This window comes from Anopheles stephensi, chromosome 2 (assembly GCF_013141755.1).
Source record: "Anopheles stephensi strain Indian chromosome 2, UCI_ANSTEP_V1.0, whole genome shotgun sequence".
NCBI classification, from domain to species: Eukaryota; Metazoa; Arthropoda; class Insecta; order Diptera; family Culicidae; genus Anopheles; species Anopheles stephensi.
In genome coordinates this window covers 37,479,390-37,491,793 of record NC_050202.1, presented here as the reverse complement: position 1 = coordinate 37,491,793, position 12,404 = coordinate 37,479,390, and the positions used below count along the sequence as shown (strand labels likewise).

Sequence of the window (12,404 nt, the reverse complement as noted above, 5' to 3'; positions counted from 1 at the left end):
TTGGTGGAACACTGTAGTGCGCGTGTGTTCTATTACAACTGTCAGTAAACGCACACAATGACGTTGATATTTTCAAATGAAACACACAACTCTTGCATTACAGTTCCTTTTCGAACATTCATTCATGAGACTTCTTTGAAACTTTATTGTCACGATCAGTTAACAAACCATTCATCCTCTTTATGAACTTATCTTAAGCTAATTCAAATTACGGTTACGAGATTTTACAACGTGCAACATTATTGAGGCAATCCGATAACAATCGCGTGAAGAAAAAATCTACAGTCTGGCTGACGTCAATGACAACTCTGTCCTTCCGTCTTCCCCTTTGTGCTTCTATCTGTTTGCCCTAATAACGTTATTGGTGGTAATAGTATTGGAACGCGTACAGTTGAATTTTCCATTTTTTTTTAGTGGTTATGGCAGTACCTTCATCATCGTTATCCTCTTTTCCTCGGAAATAGTATAATATTTTATAGTACAACTCTTTACATATTTTTCTCGCTTGTGTTTTTTTTTTTGTTTGCTCCAGTCGCAGTGGATGGAACTTTTTTTCTATAATGTTTTGTTTCACATTGCTCACTTAACCTTGTATTAACGCTTGATAACGATCGATAATTCCTTTCAAAACATTGCATGGGTCGGATCGTGGTGGGGTTCTTCTGTTGACTGTGAGGAATACTGGCGCATATCAGTTGCTATTATATATTGACTGATGCTTATAACAACGTTTTTTTGTTCGTGCTTCATGAAATGACTTACAGTGCAATACTTACAGTGTGATTCATTATCTAACAATTTCGTTTAACTACATCGGATAGCAAACCGTTCCTAGGTTGAGTCAGGGCGAATATCTACAGCATGTAGTGGGTTGTTGTCGTTTGTATAGCCGGAAGATTACTGGTAACCGTTGAACTGGCCGTTGCCTCCGTATCCACCGTTGTTGCCATTAGCTCCGTTTCCAGTTCCAACATCTTCGTAGGTGATGGTTGGACGGTATCCGTTTTGGTCGGCTTCGTAGTTTACAACCTACGTAAGGAATTGAAACATCGCGATTAGGTGTTGTTCATGCGACATGTTGCTGTCAAGCTGAGCGCATTTTTAGGAAATAGATAGCAGCCAAGACATGTTCACTTACTTGCTTGCGACCGTCGGGAAGGAGGACATAGTAGCGTCCAACGGTTCGGTCTCCATCACGAGACTCCATGTGTCCGAAGTCGTTACCGGAGGCAAAGTCCTGCACGTTGTACTCGAACGAATATTTGGCAGGCTGAGCGTTAGCGTCCTCGTAGTTGTATCCCCCGTTGGCGCCGTTGCCCGAGGGTGCTCCGTACTGCTGGGATGGGGCAGGATAGTTTCCGCCGTTGGACCCCGAGGGGTAGTTGTAACCATTGTCGTTTGAGTTATAGTTGTAACCGTTATTCCCATTGAACGACTGGCTTGGCGGCAGATAGTTGCTCGACGGCGATGTAAAGCCGTTACGTGGGGCAGGTGGCTCGGCCGTGGCCAGGGCAGCCAAGAAGATTGCGGCGACAACAACGAAGAACTGCAATTTGTATGAAACGAAATTAGTTATTTGGGAGGGGGGGCTCGCGATCGTGAACTAGACCAAAGTGTTGTTTATTTGTACTCCAGGTTGTAAAGGGAGAAACAAGATGGTTTAGCTTCTTCTTGATACGTTTCGGTTCGAAGTGAAGATCGTTCGGTTCATAACTGATTCAGTCACCTTCACCACCGCCTGCGATTGGCGTCACGGTTGAGTGTACTGGTGTTTCGCGTCAACTGTTTTTGCTTCTATGTGTGACCATGCGTATTTTTTTTATAAATCGCATTATTTTACCTCAATTTACGTCACTTTGGCAACATTGCTCAATAATGGGTGGATCTGAAATGTGTGAAGCGTTGCTAGCAAGATGTCATGGTTTGAAATATTTCATGCGTGGTGTGAAATTGTTTGCAAATATGTCTGCTTTGCCAATAGGATCGTTTTGATCGATTTAAATTGATTTGGTTTGTTTTACTACATTCGTTGAACATTAGTGTTCTTAAATTAAAGAATTTAATGTTCATTTTTCTATTCTGCTGGAAAGGCCAGGCCGCGGCCTAATTTAATGTTCTTTTTTGAATATTTTTGTTTTGTGTAATATTGTGCTTTGTTTGTTTAATGATTTAATCTTTTTAATTTTTTGTGTATTAAATGAATTGAAAATTTCTAGCCGTCATACTTTAAATAAATAAATAAGTTAATTAAATTTAATTAAACTGAATTTTAAGTTTTTAATGATCATTCAAAATCTCAACAGCTATAAAAATATTATCGTTTAAGATCCATGGTCAAATGCATGGACTGTTTTTAGTTTTTAATAACGTGAAACATTGCACAACTTCATGCAGAAATATCACATCATTTCGCAAACATTCTTCTATTTATAAACACTTTTTACAGTTTCTAAAAAAAAACATGCTGCACGTTGCTACACACTGAAGTCCCATAAGAAAACCTTTGCAAAAAGCCACCAGATTTTAATTTCCAAAATTGTTTCGATAACGAGCAAGATAATAATATTGCCAAACAATGCAAAACTATGACCGTTTAAAACGCTTAAAAAATACTGTTTCACTGTTACTGTTCACACAATTCGACTCACTGTTTTCTAACAAAAAATCCAAACTGTTCGCATAAAATTGCATACCTTCATTTTGTATGGATGTAGAGAAAAGAACTGGTAAGTTAATAAAACTGTTGGAACACAACACGTTTTGAGGGATATTATCCTCGTGGTTAGAATGTCACGTTAGAACAAAACACTTGAACAAACTTCAGGAACTGAGCTAGAATCTTCGCTGGACTGCACCGACTGAACTGCGCTCGAGTTTGTGCTCTTGATGATGGTTAATTTGTTTATGGGTTGATACAGTCCTATCTGCGGTATATATACGAGGTTTCGGCGCAGCATCACCAAATGGTGAGCTAGCTGCCAGTACTTTCGGTCCAACAAAGTTTACTAAGTAAATGAATCTTCTTTGCCAATGCTGTCTCTTTCTGGTGGCCGGTGGTTTGGTGGCGCGGTTGGACGCAGTTACTACGGGAAACGGGCATTTTCGCGCCATCCATAAGCGTGCCGAGAAAGGCTTCCAAATCTGAGCCCCCCAACGCCGAAAGATGAGTTGGGTGAGAAGGAAGGAACGACCGACCGACCGAACGAACGAGCATGGCCATCGCGAAACGCGTGCATCTCGCTTTTTGTAAAAGCAGCAAAAAATGCTTCATGTCTAAAAAATGAATAAAGCCTAGAGAACGTTCGCCGGCTGTGTGCATCGGTAGGCCGTAGTAGAGATTGAAGATGATCAAAAGAGAATGGAGTACTCATCAGACCACTCTCTGAATGGAAGGGAGTACTTCACGAGCGCCGGTCTCGTACCACGCGGTTGTCGTGCGCAGTTGGACGGAATCCGAGCGCAACCCGAAAGCGTTGAACCAGAAGTGTATGCTTTTGGGGCTCTGTAGCATCGTGGGGCGGCGAGAACCTCCGCACAGTTTCCATCTTCAGCATCGCATCGCAGGCTGAAGAGATTATCAGACACCTTAGCGAAGCTCTCACTCATTGTCCACGTATCCGTATCAGCGCGGTTAGCAGCGCGGTACAACAGAATGTGTAACAGAACAGCCGATGGGAAAAGTGGATCTGATGGTGCTGTATGCCACCGCTCTGTGCCTTGGCTAATATTGTAACCTAGCCCATTTGAAACACTCATGTGTTGTGTGCGACAAGCGTTTTGCTGGCGGTTAACGCGCAACGCAGGTCAGAAAAAGTTTACAAATCTTTTTAAATGGTTCATTCTTTATGCATTCGAGATCCGTAAGGAAGGGCTTGCGAAGTACAAGCACGTTATGATGCTTGTAAAATAGACTAACACTTTACAATCGTTTTTTCACACCATATTTAAGGGGGTTTGCTGTTTGCTGTTGTTCTTCACCAAAATCATGATCGACCGTGCATCGTGTCACGGTTTTGTTCGATGGAACAACAAAAAACTTCCACACATTACGACTGTTAATACATCCTTTTAGTAGTAGATAATTGTAATGAAATGTGTGTTAATGAGTTTCTCATAAGAAGCGCTTGGAATAGCAAAATGTTGGTAATAACTAAAGAAATCGAAATTTGTATTCAATTGACAGAGTGTTATAAATATACATAAAATTCGCTCATATCGCTACAATTTCCATCGAAGGCGCATCATTCGATGAAATATTTAAGTTTTCATAAGTTCCTACAAATTACCTCTACCATTGCTGGCTTCTCCACTGCTTTTGTATAATCTGGAGCATAAACGTCGTGATGATATTGTATTACACTGTGCCGCGTTGTTGGCAATTTAGGTAGATTATTAATGTAATCTTTCAGCAGTATGGGATGCTTCGCTACCCTCCGAGTTGAGTTTCCAAACAAACAGGCAATTTTTTTAAATAAGAAGAGAAGACACTTGCAGCTCAGTAAGATATCCTCCCAATGACGTTCTCCGAGCCACCATTTCGATAAACGTCAACTGGCAAAAATACAACAACCTCAGGAAACCAAGCTTTCAAATAAATCAGTTGCACCGAGTGAATATAATGCGTGTAAAAATGCTGTGCAATAAGTGCATAGTGTGCAGCACGGCCACTCGTCCTCATGATGGTGACTGCATCGAAAATGGCTGCCGTGAAGAGTGGTTCGTGTTTCTGATTGCCGTTACATCTTCTGGAGCAATCTCCGTACGTGTAAATTGATATGAAATAGAATGTGCAGCTGGTATTTCAAATGCTGCTATTCCTTTGGAACGGAATGTATAAACGGTTACGAAAATCCTCGCATGTACGAAATTGCTACTACAGTACATCCACACAACCGGTTGAACTTGAACAATCTACGTGGTCTGAAAGGCTGTCATTCTGGCGATGTCATTGAATCGCCAATTACTAGAGTCAATTAGTACGTTGCTCGATATTTTCAGCGTACTTATAATCGCTAGTGAATGCAGTCGTGACAGTTTCATATGCCTTTGTTTTTTTTTTATTTACATAGATCCTTAATCTAACCGAGCATGGCCGGGATATTGCAAATAACTAGGAGGAAATGTCTAGTTAATTTTGTTAATTTTGTTTAATTGTTTTTTTCGTGAATTTAATTCACGGTCCGTCCGTCATCATTAATAAATAAATAAATTCAATCCTTAATCTAGTTAATTACAATTATTTTCGCACCGTCTGATTAGTTGAATCTTCGTACTAAAAATTAATCGAAACAGATTGATGTGCCCAATACCGGTACATAAATTGTGATTTCAAAATGAAAAAATAAACACAGGTAAAAAGGAGCATTATTGCAATCTCGAATAAATTACCAAACATAGCGCACTGACCAACAGGTTAGCATCCGCCGAAATCACGAATTTTACAGTTGACCTTTCCGTAATTCTCTTTGTTGTGTTTTCTGTTTTGATTTATGAAACCTGCGTTTGGAAACTGGAACAATCGATACCCTGAGCAAACTGATTTGAACTTTTGAGGGTCAGTTGAAACATGATGATGATGATGACGATGATGACGATGATGAGAACCACTGGAGAGCATAGGCTGGAATGCCGACTGGCAATCAAATGTGGAGCAACAGAGACTGGTCATACAAGCACCGGTCCTATTTCGATGCGGCAAGTTGTAAGGTTCACGGATCATGTCGACAGCTGATCGAATCTGGTTCTGCTCGATCGATAGGTAAAGTGTGCTCAGACACTTGTGAATGACAGAAGGTGAACCATTTTGCCATGCTAGAATTTGTGCATACCTATCGCTATTTTAAAACTCAATTACTTAATGAACATCAAGTCGAATCAGTCCTTTTCGTCACATGAGGGTTTTCGATATAGTTTATAGTGATATACTGTTTCGTTAGGATACCGGTTTACTTGTAACATCGCTGGTCTGTTTCTTCTACGGGACAAGAGTCAGGAAAATTACCTTTCCGAATTGCATGATTAGCTTGACTCATAGATCAAGTTATGTAAAAATCAGTAAATAGCGCTATCGACTGTCGATACAATGTCAAGGATATGCATCCAAATGTTTCGATGAATGAAATTTATCGAACACGATCATGACCACGTGAAATCGTATTCCATCCGTATATCGTATATCTACGCATTCCTCCTATTGAACGCTGTACAAATAATCCACGTATTCGTGGGAGGATTATGTATGTCTGGCGGGTGTAGCGTTGCGGTGCGCATTCACCTCTGTCATTTAACACTCATTGTTTTCGGCGGTCCGGAGAGTGGGTCATCTTTAACCCGTTGTTCCTTCTGCAGCCAGCATATTTGGCGGGCATTCAGTCGGAGGGCTGGCTGGTGGTGGACGATGTTGGGCGAAGTTCAATTATTGCAGCTGGAGAAGGGCAGTCTTTCGCTAACCTCTTAATTGATCGTTTAATTTCGGAACGTTTAATTCATTTTCCAAAAATGGCGCTAAAGTGTCGATCCTCTTCCTTGAAAAACAAATGACATTGATTTGCTTATTACCCTTCCTTACATGGTAGAGAGAGAGAGAGAGAGAGAGGGCGCGAGAGAGGGATCGTAATTCCGCATTATTGAGCGGTAAGGTCGAACATGGCATGGAGACGGCGTGGCAAAAGCAATTTCGTTTATCTCATTTCTTTTGATTGCGGATCTTTGGAACGATGCTTAAAACAGGTAACATACGATTGTGATGCGACAAATTGATTGATTAATAACAATATTAACCCTTCCTGCCTGTACAGAGAGGACGAAAAAGCGGATCAGAGACAGACGGTTGGGTATGCATAGATACCACCGAGTACCACTCACCCAGCCCGTGTGTGTGTGTGTGTTTGAGCGGTACTTTCATTTTTGCGCTAAGGTTGTCTCTCAGTTTCGACGGAATATGAATTTATTGACAGATTGTTACCCTTAAAATATCCATAGAAGGTACTATCACACAATGCAGATGACCTTGAGATCTGTGTATGGTCTCATGACAGACTGTCTCGAATTCATCAAAAACACACACACACACACACAAACACTTGAGTTGATTGAACACACAGTTTTCTGCTAGGCAATCCGAAAGAATTCAAAGAGTTAAATTACTGCACCACATTTACCACCGTTAATTATCCACCGAGCTGATAGATCGTGAGGCTAACGAGGTAATTACATAAACTTCGCTTTATTTTCATATTATGAGGCTTGCTGAAACAAAATTTGGCCTGATTCCAAATTGTGCTTCTGACTGAAAACCGGCACAAAATTTTATTTCCTGCATCTGCGGTCATGCGACCAACGTAGTAAGGCGCTGTTGACTTTCATTCAAATTTATACAAGTGCACAATTTGGCTCAGTTAATGTGCCTTTCTCTAGCATTATGTCAAAAGTTTCCGACTAATAAAAGAGTAAAATAAGTAAGACAAAAAGCCTTAAGGTGTCTTAAATATTGAACCGACCAAATTTTGAACCGCCAGCGATCAACACTGTCCAGCGATGCGCTGTTGAATGTTTCATTCCTTCACGATCAACACAATTAGTTAACGCAATAATTAATGGTGTTCTTGTACCGAGCATGGTTGGAGGTTGAACATGAAAGGAAGCTCTTCTCCTGGTCGAAGGACTAGATGTTTCGCTTTGCATCTAAGTGTTTTACCGATACCGCAGAACGCGACCCTGAAGAAGGTGGTAGAGTATGAATGAACTTGAAATACGCCGCGGTGTTAATAGTGCAAGCCGTCGTTTGAACGTCTGCCAAGTGTTTGGTAAACAGATTTCCTTTTACCTGTCTACAGCTGACCCTTGATACATCAAATGGCGAACGTGTTCAGTTCACTGCGCAGGAGTGAAGCTTGAAATTGTTCTGACAGCAGGGATGGCTGTTTGGCTGCTCCGACAAGCCTACGACTTGTGAACCGCAACCGAAGGCGGACGTAACCGATTATTTGAAACAACAATTCTATGTACCAGATTTTTGAGATTTTGACTATTTATTTAGCTACTTATTTGAGTAAAAAATTAGTGAAAGAGTGTGATCCATTCAAACACACACACACACTCATTCACCAAAGTGATGCACTACTGGGCTGCATTGTTAATGCCTTACTTTTGCACAAGATCGCGATAGAGCGGATGGCGACGAGCAGCAGCGAAAAAACCACTGCCTGTGAATTGAAATCATTAATCTGATTGAGCCATATACTAATACGCTGAGGCATCGTCGGGTGTTGAAGTGAAGTGACGGAGCTGGGACAAATGCAGAAATTTTCGCTCGGATGGCCGGCCGGCACACCAAACGAAAGGGAAAACGTTGGTCGTGAATGTACGGATGGTACGGTTGCTGTAACAAGGTTGTGGTATGCAACGGGTAGCTAATTGAAGCCCCGTAAAGATGATAGAGCGGGCAGCATTTCTAGCAACTCCCACGTCAAGCTGCACTTTGAAATATTGCCGTAAAATAAAAAAAGGCGCCCACCATGGTTGCGTCAAGAAGGTGAATAACTAAAGAACTGTTAAAAGTACGATAGTGCTTTTAATTGAAACGGCAACGGAATGTTTTTGTTGCTATTTTTGTACTTTAAGTGGCTTATTTTGTGTTAATCGCTTGTGCAAAATCGCCACTGTCTGTGTTGAAGTGGTTTTTTGTGCATTTTATAAAGCTATGTATGGGTTTATCTATTTGTTTGATAAATTGGATCATCTAATGGATAACACGATTTGATACCGGATCTTGCTGTGTGAAGGCCGCCGTTATCACTACTGGTCCGTTCGATGTTGCCAATTTGTTAATGATGATTGTTAATCGAAGTGTTACACGTTTTGGGAGGTTCTTCAAAAGATTGATAGAGAACCTCTAATGCACTTCGTTAAATTAATTTACCTTATTTTCTTCTTAAGTGCCTCTATAATTGTTACTTGTCCCGCCTTGAGTAGGTCGCTATTTGTGACTGTAGCTCCTCATAGCTCAATAGCTCAATATTCTTGCCTATGCCGAAAAGGGTGGAATAGTCGTATGGCATAGTATCGTATAGTTAGCTCAAGCTAATCATTGAATAGTATTGATAGAAATTTTGGTTGGGTCGTTTTAAGGAGAATCATAATATTGAATGGCGAAATAGTATGGAATAATCCTTTTTGTCAATGGATGATAAAATACTAACTTTAGTTAATTAGTCAAAGAGTTTGTGATATACGTGACATATTCAGACAACATCAATCGCACTACATGCAAATGATCAATAAATTCATCATAGCAGACGATACTCTGAACAAGGGGCGGATGATGGGGCGGTCCGATGGCAGAGGCGACAGCGGCGCCTGTCTTCACACGGCAGGGCCGGGGTTCAAATCTCATCTCTGACTACTTTGATACGGGTAAAATTAAGTCACAGAAAGCCAGAAATGGCAGGCCAGACGAAACATGGCCTGGTTTCTAATCCGTTTTGATGAGACACAGTCCATAGCTGCACTCCTCCACCCCCGGCCGATCACCCTCAGGCCTGATTCCACTTGATACAGCCATGAATAGTATAACTAAACCATGTAAATGTTTAGAGTCCTTAACTTTCCAAGGATATCGATCTAGGTGTATGATTTAGATAACCTTGCGTTTCGTTGCCTCGTATAATGTCTCTGCATGGCCTCAGATTCTAGCCCAGTAAGGCGATGTGTTCCTCCTCCGAGTGTCACGATTCGCTACTGCTTTAAAGGAGGGTACAGTGATGGACAAAAGAATAAGACCACCTTTTTGAAATGAGGCCATGGTGTCGATATTCAAAGAATCTTCGTTTTTTGTAAAATTTAGTTTACGATATTCGGGAAAAGATATTAGCATTCGATTAATCGAGAAATTGATCTTTGGTTTTTTATCATTCTCATAAAAATATCTCATAAATCAATTTTTGATGTTTTTTTAATAAAAAGGTGTTAGTGAATTTCAGACATCTTATTTTTTCATTTTGACTTAATAAACTTTAACACAACAATAGACAAAATCATACAATATATATTTAACAATAAATAGAATTTCCTGTCACCATTTTTTGTTTGTTTTTATTTACGTTTTTCGTTTTGTACTCAATGATTGGTGGTTTTTTGTACTCAATGATTACGGAACGTTTTGTACTCAATGATTGGTGAATGTTTGTATAAAATTATCATATTGATCTTGAAAAAGCTTCTGTAAAATTTTGATTTAATTATGCCTATTACATGTATTGATAGCTATAGTTAGAAAGTCGGATATTAAAGTGATCTTATTCTATATTGTCCATCGCTGTATCGCTATATTTGCTGAAACCAATACTTTCAATTAGTATGTCCTCCCTATTTTTTAGTACTCTTATTTATCAGAACATACTCTAAAATCGTTTATAAAAAATGGTCGATAAGATTTAAGATAGCAATTTAGCTGTGTGTATAACGGGAAGTGATGTTATAAATAAGAGTCAGTTCGTAGATCATCTGACTTAGTTATGGGAATAGAACGTGCAGGGCCAACTAATTCAAGAATCATTAAGCATAACACTACTTAAAGCAAATCATAAGCAATCGTGTTTTCTAGAACATCAAACATTTATGTTTGTATCAAACATTAGCGCTACCTAAGTGTCTAATGGGACAGTTTATGGCGTGACACGTAATAAAACAACGGTATTGCACCCAATTATGCTCGCGCTGAACCCGAAATGTGTCCATGAACTTAAGTAGTTTTATGCTTTAGTCAGCGACTATGGCTTGGGAAAAGTCTGTAACGGTTTTGGTGGAAACACAGGTATCCCACGACACGGGCGGTCATCATCGCCCCCAAATCCGAATCCGTGTCGAAACATGTTCAATCTGACATTTGCGCGCGAAAATCATCACCGTACAACCTTCAATTAGTACTCATTTGGTGCTTAGTTGTTTAAACAAATGTAGACTTTTGCCGAGGGGGAAACACAGTAACCAATATTTGACCAATCATATACTTTCAGATTTCTCATATAGCCAAAGCCTTTTTCTGTTCCCCCTCCCTGCTCTCCTTTCTAATTCTCTTGCGGTGCCGTGCTATTGATCGGCAGCAGCATCGGCTAGTGTAAAGGTAGGCGAGCGGCATGGAATCAAAATTACTTAAAAACAATCTATACCCGGCGTTAAGTGAGAGGTCTTTGCGGGGTGCGTTAAAATGTACTTGAGACTAGGGCGATCTTCGCTTAATCTGAGCATATCGAATTTGACCATGTAATGTTTGACTACTCGTTGAAGCTACGGCAATCGCAACAAAATCAGCTCAATCATAGTGCATTTCACGCACATTTGTTATAATTTTACAGCATGTACATACGAGCACCATTATCTCGTACATCGCATCATGGAGCCTCCAACAATCGCTGCCTGTCGCATTAGATGCATTTAATTAATAATTACAATTTAATCTGCCATCAGCTCATCAAGCATTCGAAACAGAGGCTCGCACAGGGGCTCAGCAAAACGCCGATGATAGTTTTCGATAGGTCGTTGATGCGACTGTAAAAGCTGTTCCGTCTGTAACCTTGTGACCCACCCTTTGGGTAGCAACAAATTGGAATGATCGGCTGCAGGCTTCAAGAATCCTCGGCGAGCGGCGTGGCGTGTAAGGGTAGATTTTTGCAATCATTAGCGAGACAGGCAGTGCAAATGGAGCAACTTTCCAAATTATGCACTAAGTAAGCAAACAGAACGGAAGACACTCTGGGGCTCAACGGCTCGGTTGGACCCTGACAGGCAGCTTTTTGAAAGTATCTTCCTACAAGCTTCATGATTACTATTATGGCAGTCTGGTAGACGCGCGCGCGGTGCCCTCTCACAGCTACGTACCACCCGTATTGGGGAATCGGGCTAGAGCAGTTGCGAGTTGTCTAGCTGAAACGATGGGGTTCAGGTCAAGGTTCACTTCCCAGAAGTGTGCTCTGATTCAGTGTGGCAAAAGTCAGCTTTTTGTCATAATCCAAATCACTAGACGCCATCGTTTCAACGTTCACCCATTCTGGTTCACATTCAGCCGCTTGTTAAGCCATTCTAGATAGACAAAGCGTGCCATAGCGTTGTTGGGCAGGTGGCTCTATTTTTACCATTCTTTTGCATATAACATTGAACCTGTTGTTACCTTAGTTGAGTAACGTGGTTCACATAACGTGAGAATAAGTTACAATTGGCCCAACAATACAGGAAATGAAATTATTGATCAACGTCAATCAAGAAATAGTTAAACGTAGGTATTAAAAAGTATAACCATATCTTACATTCGTCGAGTAATTTATTTTGCTTCAACTATCTAAATTTGTGCTAGCCATTGTTGAAAAGCATGATTCTTCACCTCTATTCCCATACCGTTACTAAAATAT

General features: G+C 40.6%; 2 protein-coding genes across 3 annotated transcripts in view; one reads left to right on the top strand and one right to left on the bottom strand.

Moving 5' to 3' along the window:
• The window catches only part of LOC118517691 (F-box/SPRY domain-containing protein 1), a 98,314-nt gene that overhangs the window by 26,214 nt on the left and 59,696 nt on the right, over window positions 1-12,404 (top strand). The window lies entirely within an intron of this gene.
• LOC118517694 (pro-resilin) lies at window positions 104-2,910 on the bottom strand. Its single transcript, XM_036064117.1, has 3 exons — window positions 2,694-2,910; window positions 1,139-1,546; window positions 104-1,029 (listed from the first exon to the last, which is right to left on the bottom strand). Exons 1-3 carry the CDS (start codon window positions 2,697-2,699, stop codon window positions 898-900), a joined length of 546 nt encoding a protein of 181 aa, XP_035920010.1. The 5' UTR covers window positions 2,700-2,910; the 3' UTR covers window positions 104-897.

Bases quoted from the DNA above. Each gene is read 5' to 3' on its own strand.
- LOC118517694 (XM_036064117.1), bottom strand. The intron at 1,030-1,138 runs GTAAGTGAACAT...TTCCTTACGTAG, and splicing joins TTCCCGACGGTCGCAAGCAA to GTTGTAAACTACGAAGCCGA.